General features: G+C 39.8%; 1 protein-coding gene across 1 annotated transcript in view; it reads right to left on the bottom strand.

The window, feature by feature from the left end:
- Positions 1-22,546, bottom strand: part of LOC124262359 (probable phospholipid-transporting ATPase IIB) — a 77,728-nt gene that overhangs the window by 1,226 nt on the left and 53,956 nt on the right. The window contains 8 exon segments of the mRNA XM_046696849.1: positions 141-344; positions 1,783-1,840; positions 2,513-2,621; positions 5,540-5,671; positions 7,157-7,245; positions 7,420-7,484; positions 7,791-7,935; positions 18,123-18,311. Of these exon segments, the coding sequence (XP_046552805.1) occupies positions 141-344; positions 1,783-1,840; positions 2,513-2,621; positions 5,540-5,671; positions 7,157-7,245; positions 7,420-7,484; positions 7,791-7,935; positions 18,123-18,311 (991 nt within the window).

Genomic DNA, 22,546 nt, shown 5'->3' on the forward strand with positions numbered 1-22,546 from the left:
TGTTGCTGTTTTACACTAGACCTGGGTCTACATATAACCCCTTATCTGCACTGCCGACTGCTACAATAGGAGAGGGTTGCGTTATATATTCAGCGTTCGTACATCTTAGGTGTTTGAGCACTAATACCAAAAGTATTTACCAAAGTAGTCTTTCAGGACAACTAGTGATGCAATGTAAATGGCAAGACTGAAGACTTGAGCTACAATCATCAGGTAGTGCCACGTGCGAATCGTCAAGGCAACCATTAACAGCTCTGTGAGGATGAGGGAGGTGAAGGTGATGGAGACGACATGGAGGAACTCCTCCTCAAACAGCAGAAGAGCTCCGTACATGATTATGCCCCCTGGAACATCAACAACAGTTTATCTAAATACATCTCGTGTAGTGTAATGCTATGTTTGGCTCAACCATTACACCCACCAGAGCTGATCACTAATTTTGTACAAGGACTTGTCTGATGTCTGAAATACTTAAAGTACTGTCAGAAATAGAAAATAACTGTTTCTAGGCTGTTACTCTGTATCCCTAAAACTTACACAACTGCAAATAGCAAATGTCTAAATAACCCACTTGGCCTAACTTGGCATTCAGTGGGATGCGTAATAGAATATCCAGAAAAGCATGTTTACTCGTAAAATCGGGCAAAACTTAGAAAAAATACGAATAGCTGCTGAAAACAATATATCAGACTATAGATGGCAATTAGGTCGCTCAGCCAGGTATGACAACGGACCGTCGACTCACCTGGCATGAAATGCACGTGCTGCCTACAGGCACAAGGGGTAATCTCAAAGATATTTTGTGCTTTTTATGTGTGTTGACTATGCCTCATCTATTGATTAACATCTTGCGTGTCTTTCTTTCATGAAGTTTATGTTGAGATATGTAAAAGAGTATGATACCTGATAACCACAGAAAGGCATCATATTGAATGTATAAGGTGGCATGACCACCTGATCGCGAAGATCGACAGGACTGGATATTATTTGTAAGTTGTTATGACATGCCGTGTACTTCCCCAGTATAATTGCCCTAAAGGATTATCTTATCTTAGCTGATATCTCTATCCCCCAGGCCGACCCCAACGATCGTCTGCGACACCTGTCCAGGCTTTGCTTTTGAGACGAACCCTCCTATCTGTTTTGTTTCATAGTGACAGTGAGACTCCATGGTAGCTACATCCTTAATAGTTTCAGCATGAAAGTTATTATTTTTACACCAGCTATTGTTTATAATGAAGCTATGTCTAATTTCAAATTGGGCATTTAAAAAGTGTCCTTTGTAATACAATATCGTCGCACACTAATTTGCATAAAGCCATGGTCTGTTCCAAATAAATCGCTTTGGACTTAGAACAAAAACGCATTGCTCATTTCTGCACTAATCTCTCCTCAGTAAAGACCTTTTTCTACGTTTCCTATGTCCCTACCACTGAGACTTGTAGTTAGGCCGAACTTAGTTTAACAGATATTTCACACTTTCACATATCAACTACATAAATGGTAGAGATAAATGAGCAAATACAGTTTTTTCTATTTCCGACAGTACTTTAGTCAACTCTATCCTGTATGTATTTGCAGCTCAGACTTCATGTCCCAGGTATTATACTCACAGATATCAACAACAGAAACTCAACAAATTAGGACTGAGAACTCTTTTATTAAATGTTTCCATTTGTGGTGAAATGGCTGCTTAAATCAAGGGCACGATATCCTGACGAATCAGAAATGAGAAGAGATATGATGACAAAACAGCAGTTGATAATATAATTCTCCACTTACCTTGGTAAATACTTATAAGCACCCATATGAAGAAGGTTTTGAAAGACAGTGATCGACCCTGAAACATATTTGGATTTCAGTGATTAGTGTCTTTTTGTGCAACTTTCATATCACTTTTATGAAGTGAGGTGAAATTGGGATTGAGAATATTTCGCTCATATGACGACGTGCATGCGTGTGTATGTGTATGTGCAGCTGCTTGTACTAGCCCAGACTTAAGCTGGTTTTATAGTGCTAGCCCACTGAGATACCATGCCGTAGTGAAGCATGAATACCCCACTCAGACACATTATACTGACTCCGAGCCGACCAGTCCTTGTTGTACTCATTAATACCGAGCACCAGGCAGGGACCAACAAGTACCATATTTTAACGTCTTTTGGTATGACACGGTCGGGGATCGAACCCGCGACCTTCCGCTCTCCCGGCGGATGCTCTAACCGCTACACCACGGAGGCGGTCACTTTTATGAAGTAACAAAGCCTTGTCTGAAAGTTTATCTTACAACACCGGGACATGTTATCTGACAGCTGTGATGTCTTACTTTGGGTGGTGGTGGGGTAGACTAGTGGTTAGAGCATTCGCTTGTCACACCGAAGACCTGGATTCGATTCCCCACTTGGGTACAGTATGTGAAGCCCATTTCTGGTGTCACCCGCCATGATCTTTCTCGAATATTGCTAAACGCGGCACAAAAACTCAACTCACTCACTCACTCACTCACACTTACTTTGGTCAACTCCTTATATAGTTCTGGGTAGGTCATTGCAATCTGAGGAGACACGTCCTTGTCAAGCACCAGAGAGAAAACAGGGTACATTGTGTATACTGTGGCATATCTGAAACATTTGTATATAGAGACACATTACAATTATAGGGTATACAGAGGCATATCTGAAACATTTGCATAGAGAGACACATTACAATCATAGGGTATACAGAGGCATATCTGAAACATTTGCATAGAGAGACACATTACAATCATAGGGTATACAGAGGCATATCTGAAACATTTGTATATAGAGACCCATTACAATCATAGGGTATACAGAGGCATATCTGAAACATTTGCATAGAGATACACATTACAATCATAGGGTATACAGAGGCATACCTGAAACATTTGTATAGAGAGACACATTACAATTATAGGGTATACAGAAGCATATCTGAAACAGTGTATACTATAAGTTGTATGCATCTCTCTAGGGTAATACGGTCTTATGTATGCCTCTTTGTAAGTTGAGTGTGAAAACGACTCAATGTATGAAATAGTTTAAACAAGCATTGTCACTAAGGTGACATAATCCCATGCCGCAAATTATCAAATCAAACTTAAAAAGTATTGAAAGTTTAAGATGAAGTTAAATGTCAACAAAAACATGACCAGTCAACCTCTCTTGATATCTTGCTCTTTAGTTTTTCAAACACACAAATATTTTCAAGACTGACTTTGACCTTGATATGAATGTCATGGTGTATGAAATATGCAAAAATGGTACTAAAGAAATTGCTTACTGAAAAACATTCAAGGGAAGTCTTGAAAGTCTATGAAGAAAATCCAGTGAATTCAGGTTAACATGCTGAAATCTTCAAAGTGTCGCAGTGACCTTGAAAATTATGTGAAGGTCACCAACAATTGACTGGGCCCTGCTCCTTCATTAGATGAAGCTTGGTGTCAAATATGAAAAAAATCCAGCGAATGGTTTTTGCGATATCTTGCTGACTATCTTAACATGCAATTTAACATACTGAAATCTTCAAAGTGTCGCTGTGAAGTTGAAAAATAAGTGAAGGTCACCAAAATCTACTGGGCCCTGCGCCTTCCCTGGATGAAGCTTGGCGCCACATATGAAGAAAATTCAGAGAATGGTTCTTGAGGTATCTCGGTGGCAAGCACAACATGCAGGTTAACATGCTGAAATCTTCAAAGTGTCGCCATGACCTTGAAAATTATGTGAAGGTCACCAAAATCGACTGGGCCCTGCACCTTCATTAGATGAAGCTTGGTGTCAAATATGAAAAAAATCCAGCGAATGGTTTTTGCGATATTTTGCTGACTATCTTAACATGCAATTTAACATGGTGAAATCTTCAAAGTGTCTTTGTGACCTTGAAAGGTCACCAAAATCGACTGGGCCCTGCACCTTCCCTAGATAAAGCTTGGTGCTGAATATGAAGAAAATCTAGAGAACGGTTCTTGAGATATCTTGCTGACAAGAGTAAAACGTTAAAGTCCCCTTGTGACCTTGAAATTAAGGTCAAGGTCATCAAACCTGACTGGGACCTTTCGTTTACTGTGATGAACCTAGGTACCAAATATGAAAATAATCTAGTCAACAGTTCTTAAAATATTCCAATTTGTACGTACGTACGGACGGAGCGTAATACTATATCCCCTGCTTCGCGCTAAACGCGCGGCGGGGGATAATAAAGCAGTGAAAGTCGGTAAAATAAATCTGTAGATAGTGAACTAAAAATACAGCTAATCGAACGGTTTGCGAACTCCGGCCACTGCATGCGACATATATAGAGAATATTACATTGTTCGAGGTTCATATTACTTAATTATACGAAGCGAGTGTCCTTCCTGTGTGCAACATAGGAAGGCCAATGAAGTTCGTGATAATTCGTGATGTAATGAGACCAAGCGTGGTATTTTATTTATTACCCACGCCTTACATGCATTAAACTGACAAAATAGCGTATTTTTGTTAATATTTGGTTTCTAACCAAACCGGTTTTATAAAGGGGTTGGAAGAGTTTTGTACTGTAGTACAATATTTGCATGACGCCACACCAAATGGACGCCACTGCCTTGGTAACCGCGTCACGATGCATGTCAGTTGTCATCGCCTCGAACAGCCTCCTACAGTAAACTACTCCGTAGCACCCCGCTTCTTGGTTTGCAGTTGCTTCATTCGCTAACATCACTGGTGGAAACATTGCGCTTTATGTTTTTCGACGGATATAATGTATTGGTTCGACTCACAATTAAACAGCGACCCGCAACGCTCTCGATGCTTACATTCCCACAATGCATTTAAGTTGTAGAATGAATGAATTCACGTGTTTGTTATGAATGAAAATATAGTTACGTCATTACCTAATTGAGAGGTCATCGGTTATCCAATCAAATCGTTAGAATCTCAGGTCAAGTCGCTACGACACAGGTCAACGCTGATACGCGTGTGGCACGCATTTAGATTAGTATGCAACTACCCACCGCTGACCACGCGTGGGTAATAATATGACTTTATACGATTGTTAGCGATACAACTTCTCGGTGGAGGGTTTGGCAGTTAACGTAGCCGTGGGTAATATATTTTTCAGTTGTCACCCCCTGGGAAGGGTGACATGGAAACTTGTTAAAGCGTCATTGGCCAATGAAATTAAAGTATTTCACATGAAAGTAAGATAAAGTTGCTTATCTGACACCATGTGTATACAGAGCTATATCTCAAACAGTCTTTGAAGTGATATTTCTAAAACACAGTTCAAGTTGTTAAGTCAAAATGCAAGATGCTGTACAAGCAACTCTAACAAAAGTTCACTAAAAGGGTCCTTTTCAAAAAGAATAACCAAACAAATAATCTTACGATATTAAACAATAGTCCCAGGCCAAGTACTCAGTGTCAAAACAGTCGTGATGAACTGCTGCAGTTATATGGTGTATACAAACCATTAACTTTTCAGCAAAGAACATATTACAAAGAATTGATAGATTAAACTTGGCAGGATCTGCCTTTCAACTCACCCTACAATGAGGAATCCTGGGAAGAGTGCAAGTGAGGCGAAGTAGAAAACAGAAGAGAAAACCACTTGCATGGCGCTGATGATGAGGCCTCGATGGATGACGAACTGACTGAGAGCTGCTGACCGCTTGTAGCTGTATATAGGACGTAACATGGAATCATATGTATCACTCACATATCGTCAACATACAAACAAATAACTCCATCAATCACTTTCTCAAATTCAAAATTGTCTTTCTCAAAATAATGTTTTCATAAAGATGAATCACACTAGACATGCGTATGTTTGGGATGTTAAGAGTGATTGCTAGAAACTCCACATAGTTTGTTAGATGTTAGGGTCCACCTAAGTGTGACTGAGTGAAATTCCACATAGTTTGTTAGATGTTAGGGTCCACCTAAGTGTGACTGAGTGAAATTCCACATAGTTTGTTAGATGTTAGGGTCCACCTAAGTGTGACTGAGTGAAATTCCACATAGTTTGTTAGATGTTATTGTCCACCTAAGTGTGACTGAGTGAAATTCCACATAGTTTGTTAGATGTTATTGTTCACCTAAGTGTGACTGTGTGAAATTCCACATAGTTTGTTAGATGTTATTGTCCACCTAAGTGTGACTGAGTGAAATTCCACATAGTTTGTTAGATGTTAGGGTCCACCTAAGTGTGACTGTGTGAAATTCCACATAGTTTGTTAGATGTTATTGTCCACCTAAGTGTGACTGAGTGAAATTCCACACAGTTTGTTAGATGTTAGGGTCCCCATAAGTGTGACTGAGTGAAATTCCACATAGTTTGTTAGATGTTAGGGTCCCCATAAGTGTGACTGTGTGAAATTCCACATAGTTTGTTAGATGCTATTGTCCACCTAAGTGTGACTGAGTGAAATTCCACATAGTTTGTTAGATGTTAGGGTCCCCATAAGTGTGACTGTGTGAAATTCCACATAGTTTGTTAGATGTTATTGTCCACCTAAGTGTGACTGAGTGAAATTCCACATAGTTTGTTAGATGTTAGGGTCCACCTAAGTGTGACTGAGTGAAATTCCACATAGTTTGTTAGATGTTATTGTCCACCTAAGTGTGACTGTGTGAAATTCCACATAGTTTGTTAGATGTTAGGGTCCCCATAAGTGTGACTGAGTGAAATTCCACATAGTTTGTTAGATGTTAGGGTCCACCTAAGTGTGACTGAGTGAAATCCCACATAGTGAAATCCCACATAGTTTGTTAGATGTTAGGGTCCACCTAAATGTGACTGAGTGAAATCCCACATAGTTTGTTAGATGATAGGGTCCACCTAAGTGTGACTGAGTGAAATCCCACATAGTTTGTTAGATGTTAGGGTCCACCTAAATGTGACTGAGTGAAATCCCACATAGTTTGTTAGATGTTAGGGTCCACCTAAATGTGACTGAGTGAAATTCCACATAGTTTGTTAGATGTTAGGGTTCCCATAAGTGTGACAGTGAAATCCCACATAGTTTGTTAGATGTTAGGGTCCACCTAAGTGGGACTGAGTGAAATTCCATGTAGTCTCAAGTAGCATTATTGAGTGAATATCAACCTAGTTGTTAAGTGTTTGGGGTCTACCATGACTGCGGTATTGTGAATGATCTTACCTGTTTCTGCCATGTACAACCAGCAAGTGGCCGATGTGACTGAACTGGGTGATGGAGAAGTCTGCAGCCAGGGACGCCTGTTTTCCTTCCTGAGCACACAGAAAGCATTTTTATGCAAAAAGTCAGCACAAATAAGATCTTCAGACATGTAATAGATGATTTTATACATGAAAACAAGACAATTACAGTAACTTTAACGTCCCAAAGTACATTCCATACTTTGTCATTAACAAGCATGGTAAGCACGTGGCTGGCTGACTGACCTTGCCGACGATACCAATGCCTGCATCTGCTGCCTGGATCATGCTAACATCATTGCCGCCGTCACCTGCCCGTGGAGAAACAGCTTATACAATCTTCATACAACCATACTCTGTTACATGGGCATTGGACATCCATATCTCTTACACCACAATAAAATATTCTTCAAATATTTTTCTTACCTAAATTCCACATTTATGTGATGGAAGAAGCTGACATCTCAGCAACTCATGAAAAAATGAGACACAAATTTGCTTTGTACCCCTTGCTTTTTTGACAACACAATGACAATTGTTCATTATTCTTTTTCAAGTTGCTGCCTTCAGATTGGCTGAAGTATCAAAGTGGGCACAGTCAACCAGTCCTAGCTCACCAATAGCACATGTCCTCTTGCCGGTGTGCGTCTTTAACAGCTTCACAATGTCAGCCTTCTGTGTGGGGGAACAGCGACACACCACCACTGCCGGACACTGACATGCCAGCTCCACAAACTCATGTTCATAGTACTTCAGACACACCTGTAACACAAGGAATCTACCCTTGACACACACATCACCTGTAACACAAGGAATCTACCCTTGACACACACATCACCTGTAACACAAGGAATCTACTGTTGACACACACACATCACCTGTAACACAAGGAATCTACTATTGACACACACATCATCTATAACAAAAGGAATCTACTATTGACACACACATCACCCGTAAAACTAGTTATGATCCTACATGTAACACATCTCTAGTCATGATCCTTCTTGTAATGAATCTCTAATTTCGATCCTACCTGTAACAAGTCTCTGATCCTACCTGTAACACATATGTAGTCATGATTCTACCTGTAACACATATCTAGTTATAATCCTACCTGTAACACATATCTAGTCATGATCCTACCTGTAACACATATCTTGTTATGATTCTACCTGTAACACATATCCTACCTGCAACACATCTCTAGTTACGATTCTACCTGTAAAACATATCTAGGTATGATCCTTATTGTCACAAATCTCTACTTATGATCCTAACTGTAACACATCTCTAGTCATGATCCTACCTGTAACACATATCTTGTTATGATTCTACCTGTAACACATATCCTACCTGCAACACATCTCTAGTAACGATTCTACCTGTGTCACATATCTAGTCATGATCCTACCTGCAACACATCCCTAGTTATGATTCTACCAGTAACACATATCTAGTCATGATCCTACATGTAACACATCTCTAGTCATGATTCTACCTGTAACATACCTCTAGTCATGGCCCTTCTTGTCACAAATCTCTACTTATGATTCTACCAGTAACACATATCTAGTCATGATCCTACATGTAACACATCTCTAGTCATGATTCTACCTGTAACATATCTCTAGTCAAGATTCTACCTGTAACATATCTCTAGTCATGATCCTACATGTAACACATCTCTAGTCATGATTCTACCTGTAACATATCTCTAGTCATGGCCCTTCTTGTCACAAATCTCTACTTATGATTCAACCAGTAACACATATCTAGTCATGATCCTACATGTAACACATCTCTAGTCATGATTCTACCTGTAACATATCTCTAGTCATGATTCTACCTGTAACACATCTCTAGTCATGATTCTAGCTGTAACATATCTCTAGTCATGATTCTAGCTGTAACATATCTAGTCATGATTCTACATGTAACATATCTCTAGTCATGATTCTAGCTGTAACACATTTCTAGTCATGATTCTAGCTGTAACATATCTCTAGTCAAGATTCTACCTGTAACATATCTCTAGTCATGATTCTACCTGTAACATATCTATAGTCATGATTCTACCTGTAACATATCTCTAGTCATGATTCTACCTGTAACATATCTCTAGTCATGATTCTACCTGTAACATATCTCTAGTCATTATTCTAACTGTAACATATCTCTAGTCATGATTCTACCTGTAACATATCTCTAGTCAAGATTCTACCTGTAACATATCTCTAGTCATGATTCTACCTGTAACATATCTATAGTCATGATTCTACCTGTATCATATCTCTAGTCATGATTCTACCTGTAACATATCTCTAGTCATGATTCTACCTGTAACATATCTCTAGTTATGATTCTAGTCATGATTCTACCTGTAACATATCTCTAGTCATGATTCTACATGTAACATATCTCTAGTCATGATTCTACCTGTAACATATCTCTAGTCATGATTCTACCTGTAACACATCTCTAGTCATGATTCTACCTGTAACATATCTCTAGTCATGATTCTACCTGTAACATATCTCTAGTCATGATTCTACCTGTAACATATCTCTAGTCATGATTCTACATGTAACATATCTCTAGTTATGATTCTAGTCATGATTCTACCTGTAACATATATCTAGTTATGATTCTAGTCATGATTCTACCTGTAACATATCTCTAGTCATGATTCTACCTGTAACATATCTCTAGTTATGATTCTAGTCATGATTCTACCTGTAACATATCTCTAGTCATGATTCTAGTCATGATTCTACCTGTAACATATCTCTAGATATGATTCTAGTCATGATTCTACATGTAACATATCTCTAGTTATGATTCTAGTCATGATTCTACCTGTAACATATCTCTAGTTATGATTCTAGTCATGATTCTACCTGTAACATATCTCTAGTTATGATTCTAGTCATGATTCTACCTGTAACATATATCTAGTTATGATTCTAGTCATGATTCTACCTGTAACATATCTCTAGTCATGATTCTACCTGTAACATATCTCTAGTTACGATTCTAGTCATGATTCTACCTGTAACATATCTCTAGTTATGATTCTAGTCATGATTCTACATGTAACATATCTCTAGTTATGATTCTAGTCATGATTCTACCTGTAACACATATCTAGTCATGATCCTACATGTAACACATCTCTAGTCATGATTCTACATGTAACATATCTCTAGTCATGATTCTACCTGTAACACATCTCTAGTCATGATTCTAGCTGTAACATATCTATAGTCATGATTCTAGCTGTAACATATCTCTAGTTATGATTCTAGTCATGATTCTACCAGTAACACATATCTAGTCATGATCCTACATGTAACACATCTCTAGTCATGATTCTACCTGTAACATATCTCTAGTCATGATTCTACCTGTAACATATCTCTAGTCATGATTCTACCTGTAACATATCTATAGTCATGATTCTAGTCATGATTCTACCTGTAACATATCTCTAGTCATGATTCTACCTGTAACATATCTCTAGTCATGATTCTAGCTGTAACATATCTCTAGTCATGATTCTACCTGTAACATATCTATAGTCATGATTCTAGTCATGATTCTACCTGTAACATATCTCTAGTCATGATCTTTCTTGTCACACATCTCTACTTATGACGATACCTGTAACACATAATGATCCTTACTGTAACATGTCCAGGGCCCACTTGCACAGAGCAATCTTAGTTACAATCAATCTTAGGGCCTTACAATCAACTTTACAATCACCATACAATTGCCCTAATCCACTTGCACAAAGCTGATCTTAGCGCGATTGTAAGACAGCATGGATTTAAGATCGCGATCTTAGCTAAGATCGCACTCTTCAACGGTGGAGGTGCGAATTTCTTAAACTCGACTCCTGTCTACAGTTGTCTGCAAGTGTGCATCATGCTGCGCAAATACAAAGTGGAACTGGTTACTGCACACAACACATACCTCCCTCAATTGCACCTTGCATAATTTTAATGAAAAAAAATTCCCACAAAACTTTAAAGGAAACGATTACGTGATTTATGAACTAAGAATGTGACATTGCAACCACAGAAATGCTTACCCATGTTTTATGAAAATACTGAAATACTTAAAAATACATTAATAAATTTGGGTCTAGATTTAATGAATTAATAAAATATCAACAAAATTTCCTTATGATATAGCACCTAAATATATGATTTGCCAATGGTTGCCAGTGAGACATTGTTTAATACGCATCTGTTTGGGGGATTTAGTGTAAAACCCCAAATATATCCAACAAGTATTGGTTTTGTAAAGATATGAAAAGGAACAATTACATTTATTGTTAGTAATTGTTAGTAAACTTACCTCTGGATTATGGTTGCCTTATTCTGTGGTTTCCACAGACACATACAAAATGAAGTGAAAATTTTAACACTAAGTCATAGCTATCCCTTGTGGTATGCCCTTCCAACTGACAGAGTTACCTCCCCCTGACCTAGATGTCACTGTATAGTAGTTTGAAAATCCTCACAAATTTTATGAATACAGTTTACAAAACACTTATCTTCTAGAGGAAAGGTGGGGAGGAAGGGCGGGACCTATACCCCATAATCCAGAGGTAAGTTTACTAACAATTACTAACAATAAATGTAATTGTTCCTAATTGAGGCGTAAACATTCCCTCTGGATTATGGTTGCCTGAATCCCACATACGGATGGAGGGCTCTCCCTAGAAGAATAGTCCTGAAGCATACCATACCACTAGTGAGTTATTCTCCATGATCAAAATCCTCTAAGGATAACTATGACTTAGTAGTAAATAATTAACTGGTGAAATATAATATTGGATCATTGTCCACTGGACTTCTGTCCAAATATTGAGTAGTCTCTAATTATCAATCGAATTATACTACTCTTCAGATGAATTAATATTGATAATTTCCAATTTACAACTTCCCCGAATTCTGTCATCTCATGACGTAACTTCCCATTTATGACGTCACTTCCGGTCAATATTCGGTCTATGACGTCACTTCCGGTCTATGACGTCACTTCGGTCTATGACGTCACTTCCGGTCTATGACGTCACTTCCGGTTTATGACGTCACTTCCGGTTGATTCTCCCAATCCTTAAGATTAATTCCGTAATAATTAGAGACTACTCCCTTTCAATACTCAACCACCACCTGAGTTCGGTTAGTATCTATAATAGGGATAATCGTAACTGTGACCTACCTGATAATACTTCTGTCTCTATATCTTCTCTCCATCATCGTATAATCCAGGTGTGTAACATGCTTGACACATGATCCAATCCCTGCTACTACTCTTTTAATAGGTACTAGGCGGAGGAAAGGTGTTGTGCCGCTACTAACGGACCCAGGGACTTAAGGCCTTCCATTGAAGAGGCTACATCTCTTAAATAAAATTTATAAATGTGTTTGAGGACTTCCATTGACAACTAGCCACCACTCGTTCAACTGAAACTGAACCCCATGCCGCTACTGATGATGCTAATGCTCTAATCTCATGTGGCGAGAATCTAACATTAACTGATTCTTGATCCAAGTCTCCGTAAGCATAGGCGATTGTCTTCCTGAGCCATGAAGAAATTGTATTCTTAGATATGTCCGTATTAACATTTGTTTTACAGGAGAGGAAGAGATGACGACGATTCCCTCTAAAACTAGATGTGCGGTGTATATACCATCTGAGAGCTCGGATCGGACAAAGTAGTCTTGATCTGTCAGATCTAGAGGCAGGGGCAGGCAGAGCTGGTATTCTGTAGACTCTGTGTCCTAACAAACCATGAGACGTCGACTGATTCTTGGCTGTAAATTCAGGCACCGTCCCCACAAGTCATCATCTTATACCCTTCCGAGAATGCAATAGATTTAAAGTCAATAGTGTGCAGTTCTGACACTCTTGAAGCAGTAGCAAAAGCCAGTAGAAAAGCAGTTTTAAAACTCAAGTATTTTAAGGAAGTGTCTTGCATAGGTTCAAACGGAGACTTCTGTAGAGCCTGTAGTACCAAACATAGATCCCACTTAGGAAATAATGACGCGATGACACATCCTTGATCTGGAAAGATCTAATAATCCTGTGTAAAGAATGATCAGATCCTACAGATAGTCCCTGTAAGTCCATGACTGAAGCAATCGCTGATCTATAGCCTTCAATAGTATTGTGTTTTAATTTTTAACCATCCTGAGATATATAAGAAAATCTGCTATGATAGGTATGGTGACTGGAATATTGAGTAGTCGTTGCTCTCTTCTCCACTGTATGAAGACATTCCACTTGGTGTCATACAGTGCTGCCGTTGAAGGTCTGATAGACTCGGAGATAGCCGAAATTGCTTGTTCATTAAATCCCTGCTCCTTGAGGGAACTATAGATAGTCTCCATAATGCGAAGAGCTAGTAGGTTTACATTTTTGTGGTATCTGTCCGACTTGGGCTGACTGAGAAGATTTTCCCAACAAGGCAGTCGTAAGGGTTTGTCCGTCAATAATTGAAGAAGGTCCGTGAACCATGTTCTGGTCGACCATGCTGGAGCTACCAGATAAACTACACAGTTGTGTTGGGCGATCTTGGCTAGTACTTCCGGTATCAATTTGAACGGAGGAAAAGCATATGCTATCAGATTTTCCCATGAGATTGACAGGGCATCCACTGCCCAGGCTGTCGGATCCGAACAGTACTCACAAATGTAGGTAGACGATTGTTCCTTGCTGTCACGAAGAGATCTATGGATGGTGTTTCCCATTTCTCCATTGATGAGTTTGAAAGCCTCCATATTCAAAGTCCATTCTGTTGATATCACTCTGTCCTGTCTGGAGAGAGAGTCTGCCAAAATATTCACCTTTCCCGGGATGTGACGAGCTTTTATATGACTTTTCATGGAATCTGCTATTTTGAAAAGTTCCTTCATAATCTGTAGTAGACGATGACATTTGGTTCCGCCCTGTTTGTTTATATAGGCTACTACTGTGCTGTTGTCTGTCACTAACATAATGTTCTTCTGATGCAGGTTCCAAGACCAATGAGACAGAGCTTTTACCAGCTAACATCTCCAGACAGTTGATATGGAGATTGCTTTCCTGTTGAGACCACAGCCCCTGAACTTGATGTTACGTTGACATGAGCCCCATCCCGAGTTTGAGGCGTCCGCATATAGAGTAACGCGTCTGGAGGAGGAAGACGAAAATGTACTCCTGGAAACGCGTTGCTGTCCACCGTCCACCACAAAAATTCCTGACGAATCATGAAGGGAGGGGATACCATAGTTTCTAAGTCCAGATCCCTGAACCCATTGATCCATATTTGCGGTTGGCGAAGATGAATCCTGCCCCTCATCGTGAAATCTTGGATAGACGTAAGAGATCCCAGCAGGGACATCCATGTCCGAATTGATGCGGCCTTGCTTGCTAACAGATTGAAAATCTTGGTCCGGATCTTGTACCAACGATCCTGAGGTGTAAAAATTCGTGCCGTCTTGGCATCTAGGATGGCTCCCAGATACTTGATTTTTGATGTGGGGACTAGTTCTGACTTGACCGGGTGTACAACAAGGCCTAGATGTGTGAACACGTGGAGTATAAACTTGGTCTGTTTTAAAAGAGTCTGAGTAATTATATTCCGTGCCAGGAAATCGTCCAAGTAACCGTGGATAGCTATCTGACGATGATGTAGGAACGCTAAAATGGGATTGATGATCACCGTGAACAGCCAAGGAGCTATAGAAATTCCGAAAGGTAGAACACGGAATTGAAATCTCCGTCCGTTTACCGCGAAACAAAGGTACTTCTGAGACCGAGGATGTATTGGTACATGAAGATAAGCGTCCTTCAGGTCTATGCTGATGAATTTGGAATTTGTGCACATATTGTGCTAGCCGACCCCCTATGGGAGATTGGGATACCGGTAGAATAAATTCGAATTCTGTTTCCAAATCGAGGGGCATTTCCAAATCGTAAGGCTGAGTAAACTGGACTATTTGATTGGAGTCAAAACTTCCTAGATCCCGCTCTGGTGCCACGAAAAAATCTGGTGCCCCTACCCCTGCCCCTAGAGGATGAGTAGCCCCGAGTTGAAGATGGTGCTGACGAGGAGAAATTACGCGACCTAGAGTCTCCTGCCCTGTCAAATGCTGAACGTTGCAGTGGCTCCTGACGTCTGTGAGAAGGTTGGCGGGAAATAGTAGCAGATACATCCCTCCTCGGTCTGGACTGAGGTTTATTCCTGCTTTGTGACAGTAAAGCTGAAGCCAATCTCTGATTCAGATTACGTGATGTAAAAGCATCCTTAACTTGAATAGCCTGACCACATTGTCCATGAAAAAGATTCTGAGTCCAAGGGCTGTTGAAATAAAACATCTTTAGCTGTCTCTGGTAGACTTCTAATTGAATCTAACTTGTGAAGTCTCTCCATGGCTGTTAAACGTCCAAGTGTACACAGCTGATTGTGAGTTGCGTCGGCTATAGATTGATATACCACATCTAAGAATGAGTGCGCCATGGCTACTTCTTCGGCTGACATGGATACTAATGTGTCCTTCTTTACTCCTTCATAATCTTGGAATAATGGTGGTAATAATGCCCGGACTCCCGCAGCAAACCAGTTGGTATAGGATAGTATGTCCAAGGATGAACGGGCGGCCCCATCCATGTCTAGATTTGGATTTTGATTCAGATCTCTGTGAAGATGGCGGGGATCCCGAAGCGGATTTTTTACTTTTGCTAGCCTCCGACGACGGGGAGCATTTACGTTTCTTAGTCTGAGATCTTGCAGAATCCATACTTAACCACTCAACCTCTGATAACTCTGAACACAGAAGGCAGCGATCTTGCAGGGTACAATGATTACCAGTAAAACAAGAAATGCAGAGAGAATGGGGGTCTAAATCCGACATGAACTTCTGACATTGCACGACTTATTCTTAGCCATAGCTTAAAGTTAGACAAAGGAAAAAGGGCGGAAAATATATATATCAAGTACAAACGTAAAAATAATATAAAATCACGATGTCCAAAGGACTAATGTCGACAACACTAACCTATATAGGGATGGATCAGTGTAGAAAACAAGCTGATAGAAGTCAATTTTTCACTCCACTCTATACACGTGTACAGTGTATACCATACAGAAAATTTGTGAGGATTTTCAAACTACTATACAGTGACATCTAGGTCAGGGGGAGGTAACTCTGTCAGTTGGAAGGGCATACCACAAGGGATAGCTATGACTTAGTGTTAAAATTTTCACTTCATTCTGTATGTGTCTGTGGAAACCACAGAAAAAGGCAACCATAATCCAGAGGGAATGTTTACGCCTCAATTGGTGACATGACTACGAGAGCGTTGTGGAAAATGCATGACAGGGAAACATGAATAATAAATAATATTTCGTGTTTTTAGTGTGTATTGTTAAATAGGTATTCACAGTATGTTAACTTTTTAACCATATTTTGTTGATCATTATTTTTTCTTATAGTGAAATTCCTTTTTAAACAAATTTCAAATGCCTCAGCAAGTGAATTTTCCTGTTTGATGAATATTTGTATTACCAGTGAGTCCGGTAACTCCGCGCGTCCGGTAATTCTGCGCAGCTGCAATAGCGTACTTCCGTATCGAAGGTAATATCGTCTGCTACCACATTTACGCTTGAAATCAGGACATTTCTACAAGGGACTGGCTTTTAATCACTAAAGGTAAGTAAATAACAGTAATTGACAGATAAATTGACAGTTTTATGAAAATTTGTTTTCTTCAGACTTTTAAACCTTTTTCTTCATTATTCATAATTGGATTTAATATGAAACACTCTTCCTTATAGTGATGAAGTGATTTTTGAAAATAATCTGGCCCTAATACGCTTCCATACTTCGGATCTCCAGCTGGATGTTATGCGCATCAGTTGCTGTGCAGAATTACCGACAGCAAGCAATGCCGTCAGAACGCCGGTAAGGTCAACCGTATGGCATAATGCAACGTTCGAATCTTATAGTCATCAATAAAACTTATATTTCTAGGTAAATATGATGCACACCAGCATGTTTAGTCACGTAAACCACAAACAATAAGAGACATTAGTTGTCGTGTTGTGATCGATGTGCTTAGGTGCGCGGAATTGTCGGACGGCATTGTATATCTAATATGCATACCAGGGTAGATTAAAAACCCTCGTCTCTTGTCCGACTCAATTTTAAATTTAAGAATGAGAAAGAAACTTGTTTTTTCACGTGATCTAATTGTATATTGTTTTAATTATAAGCTAAGACAAAATCAATGACAGGAAAGTGACCAAAAAAAATGTATGTGGAGCTCAGCGATGTCACAACATTAAATACACTGGGCATGATAGACTCTACGGCAATGGCATAATATTTCAAGGGAAACCACTCCAATCTTGCATGAAAAAAACTAAGATTAGCTGCCCTTGAGTTATGGAAAAGGTCATGGCCATGGCAGACACCTTTCGTTACAATCCTTCCCTTGATTATCAAAAACGGTATGTTGTTTCACACTTCTTCCAACACTGAACTGGGTGGGAATAGTACTTTATGATATCGACTGGATAGGTATGTGGTTCACTAACGCAAATAACAATGTTTCTGACGTTAAATCGGTGGTGCATTCTCCGTGTTGTTGAAGTGTTGAGGCGAACCACACAGTTTTATGCAATATAAAAGCAGTCTCCAAATGTAAAGCTGATTATTTGAGTGTAACAGACTCTAACTTGAACGCCATTTTGTCACAGACTACAATGATCTTAGCTCCTTACAATTGGTCTGGACCAACTGTAGGTTTCGATTGTAACTTACAATGATCTTAGCCTACAATCGCTTTGTGCAAGTGGATGGTGATTGTAGCCGCAGCCTAAGATTGCGATCTTTAGGATTTACAATAATTGTATGTTCCGTGCAAGTGGGCGCAGGTCATAATCCTACCTGCAATGAGTCTCCAGTAATGATAAGTGCAGCATCGTTCTTCCTGCGGAGAGCATTGAGCTCTAAGTGAGCCTCTGTTCTGTCTGTCACATTGTTGAAAGTGTGTAATGTTTGTATTCGAGACACCAGCTTGGAGCTTTTAGCGATGCATGTAGCTGTCTCGAGTTTGTCCCCCGTCAACATCCACACCTGGAAAACCAAGCAGACAAACAATATAGCTGACCAACAACTGAATTCTCACCTTACACATCTGCTGTCTGCTGTCCTGTTCTTCATCATCATCAACGGAGATCTAAACATGAATAGTATCAAATAGGGATTCAGAAGCCAAAGGACTCCAAGTTCCCAACAATGCATAAGCATGTAATTTTCTGAATAAAATTGATATTTTATACTTATCCTGACTCATGCTCTTTTGCTTGTCTCCTTCTTCTTGCGAACACAGTGGAACACTTGTATCTCCCAATTGAAGTTCCCTTCAATGTAAAATCACTAATTAGTACTCCCGAGTTATCTGTCCCCCCAAAGCGCGGGAACGAGGGCGCCACCTCCTGCCATGTGCCTCACTCTCTCCTCATATAGCGAGCCCAACACTTGAATTATCAGGGAAATCCAAAGTGTTATGTTGGGAGGATGGGAGGGCTTATCTCATGAGTCAGGATAAGTATAAAATATCAATTTTATTCAGAAAATTACATATTTTTCCTTATCCTGACTCATGCTCTTTTGCTTGTAGAATCCAACGGATACGGAGGTGGGAATACAGAATACACTGGATTTAGATAATTAGTGATTTGTACTGTAATGACTGTAATAACCCTTATGGGAACTTCATAAAGGCACTGAATTGATGAATTCCTGCTGCTAACTTATCAGCTGCCATATATGGGTTATTACAATATAAATATTATGATAAAAGTATATACAACATGACTACAATGCTTAAGACTAACAGACTTAAGCTTGTTAATATGATAGCATAAACTCCTTAGAGTTTGTTAGCTAATATACTTTTATGATATAACCATAGTACTGAGCTTAAGATATGATTAAACTTAAGCTAAATATATAATAGCAAAAACTCCTTAGAGTTTATTAGCTAATATACTTTTATGAAGTAAACATAGTACTAAGCTTAAGATATGAATAAAACTTAAGCTATATATATAATAGCAAAACTCCGCAGAGTTTGTTAGCTAATATAATTTTATGATATGAGTATAGTACTGTGCTTAAGATATAATTAACTTAAGCTACATATATAATAGCAAAAACTCCGTAGAGTTTGTTAGCTAATACATTTTATAATGTAACCATAATACTGAGCTTAAGATATGATGAAACTTAAGATAAATATATAATAGTAAAAAACTCCTTAGAGTTTGTTAGCTAATATACTTTTATAATGTAACCATAGTACTGAGCTTAAGATATGATTAACTTAAGCTAAATATATAATAGCAAACTCCGTAGAGTTGTTAGCTAATATATTGTATGATATAACAACCATAGTACTGAGCTTAAGATAATAAAGAACTTAAGCAAAATATATATAGCATGTAGCTATTTAGTACTGTTGTAAGATAAGTAGAAATCTGTAAGATTGACTTATCTTCTCCGTGGAACTGTCAACTGTTGTGCGAGGACCATGGGACCGAAATGGTGGATACCTGAGACGTCCTCGGTGGTGATATCTCTCAGATAGTGGTTGGCAAACACCATATCGGATCTCCAGAAACAACCCTCCATTATGGTATTCAAAGAGCAGATGCTGTGTAGAGCAAGTGTAAATGCTAGCGCTCTAATTTCATGAGGATTAGAAGCTCTTGAAGGGTCGAGTCCTGCAGCCTTGTAGGCACGTAGTATGACAGTTCTGATCCAAATGGAGATAGTAGTACGTGAGACTTCAGTCTGCGTAGCTGTTGATAGAGGAAAAATAATCTCTTGAATTTTTCCCTCCTCTGTTTGGATCGGTGGAGATATATTTTCAGTGCTCTTACTGGCCATAGAGATAGATCCATCGTATCATGAGGTCCAAGTATATCATCAAAGTGTGTTCTCTCGTAATCCAATGCGTGAATCTCTGACATCCTGGCAGCCGTAGCTAGAGATAACAGGAACGAGGTTATCTGAGTCAGAAATTCAATGATGTAGATTCTAACGGTTCATAAGCCTTACTTGTGAGGTGTTGGAGCACTATATTCAGATCCCAAGCAGGAGCGTGAAACTTCCGTTTTTAATCCTCCAATCGGAATGCTCAGTGCAAGGCGAAAGTAACTCTGGGGTTTGGTTAACTTGACGCCTTCGCTCTCATAGTTATGACAGAGCTTATTGCTGCAAGATAGGTGGACAAAGTTGAGCCTTTTAGATTCTTAGTCTGGATCGAGATAACATAAGTAGTCAGCCACTTGAGGATGAGTAGCATATCTAGCTGTAAATCCTTTCTTTGCAGCATGATTGACAAAACTGTGCCATTTGTCATCGTGATAAGTTGCGAAGTTGAGTTACGAGGGCAAGCGTGACTGCTTTTTCCGCTTCTGGCTGAATAACCTCTTATTCAGACATGCCTTGATACAATCCATACGTGGAGTTGGAATATTTCTGGCTTTCCGTGCACTTGTTTGGTGTGCGGATGTATTAACAGATTCAGGCACTCTGGAAGATGTAGTATTGGTTGTCCAATTCCTTGAATAAGAGTTGGAAACCACGCTCTGCTCGCTGGTCAGTAGGCCGCACCAAATTCAGATGGAGGCTCTGGCGCTTGACTGATTTTGAGTAAGACTTGTGGGATTAACGCTGGTGGCGGAAAAGCGCATTGCGCTGAGTCCTTCCCACGATATGCTTAGTGCGTCCGTTGCCCATGCTAGTGGGTCTGGAACTGGCGATACTGAAATGTTGTCAGTTGTTTGTTGAATCGAAAGTGGCAAATAGGTCTATTAGTGGAGTTCCTATTTCCTTGATAATTTGAGTGAATATCTCTGTATGGAGCATCCATTCTGTCGGGCGATGGTAGGTGTGTGGCCGAGAGAGCCGCCTGCTATTACATTCTTTGCTCCTGGAATGTGACATGCTCTGACATGTATGTTGAGATTGTCGATTAAATCGAAAAATTGAAAACATAGAGTCAATAGGTTCGGGGACCTGGTTGAGCTTAGTTTGTTCACATAAAACGCCACTGTCGAATTGTCTGTGTGAATCATCAACTGAGCATTCTGTAGTAAGTTGCTCCAGTGCATTATGGCGTTTATCACTGCTTGCATCTCTAGCAGATTTATGTGTAATTTGCTCTCTTGATTGCTCCATAGCCCTGATGCCGTCCTGTTGGCGAGATGGGCTCCCCAACCTTGTAGTGACACATCTACGTAGAGATGTGTTATCGATTCTGGCTCTATTAACGAGACGTCTACACAAACATTCGATCTCTTGGTCCACCATAGTAGATGAGGTTTGACCTGATCCGGTAAACTGAACGGTAGAGAGTCGTCGAGATGCGAATTGATGATGACTTGTAACGGATGTAATTGTAGTCTGCCTCTGACTGTCATGTCTTGAGCTGAAGTGAGTAACCCCAACAGGCTCTGCCACTGTCATAGTGGTAGCGGAGAGAGTAAGGCTTGTGGGATTGACTGTTGGATCTTGATCCATGGTCCTCCGGTACAATTATACGATTCTGCGCCGTTACAAATCAAATACCTAGAAATTGCAGATCTTGCGTAGGTTCTAGGTCCAACTTAAGTAGATTTACTAACCATCCTAGTTGTGTTAGTAGCTTGATGATGAAATTCAACTGTAGTCTGAGACGCTGTGGATCTGGATCCACTTGTATCCCGTCGTCGAGGTAAACTCGCTGCGAAGTCCTTGACGATGTAGGTGCACAACCAGGAGTGACTGCCATCGTTGAACTTTATGTAAAAAATCGCCTGACTGCCGTGCCCTCGTCCTTACTTGACAGGGGAGGTCTCTAACCTCATGAAGGCAGCCCAATCATGAAGGTTCAGATTAACTGGACTGTAAGGAGGCTTTGCTCGTTCACTGATATGTTGTTGTCACTTGCAACCTATGTCTTGAACTGTGAACTATGATCGACCTCATGTGTAGGCGTTGTCCATCGCGTCCAATCAGAACAAGGCATTTTGATTCTGTAGTGTACCCGCTGTGATGTCACCGTGTAGCAGGAAAAGGAACCTTGTATAATTTAGTGCCGCCATTGATATAAGATCAATCGCCGGTCTTGTCCGTAAGCTTCCTCGGGTTACACGAGGTGACCACGCGTTTCGAGGGTTAATGGTAAACGCCAATCTTTCTTCCGCGCGAATTACCTCGCTCTGTAATATTAATGCTGGGTAGGTTATTTTCCTGGCTGTTGTGAATGTAACTTCAGTCTTGAAGATAATGCCGACTTCCTTATATATAGGCTCAATAAA

This window comes from Haliotis rubra, unplaced genomic scaffold (assembly GCF_003918875.1).
Source record: "Haliotis rubra isolate DU_JTF1 unplaced genomic scaffold, ASM391887v1 Scf12, whole genome shotgun sequence".
Classification (NCBI taxonomy): Eukaryota; Metazoa; Mollusca; class Gastropoda; order Lepetellida; family Haliotidae; genus Haliotis; species Haliotis rubra.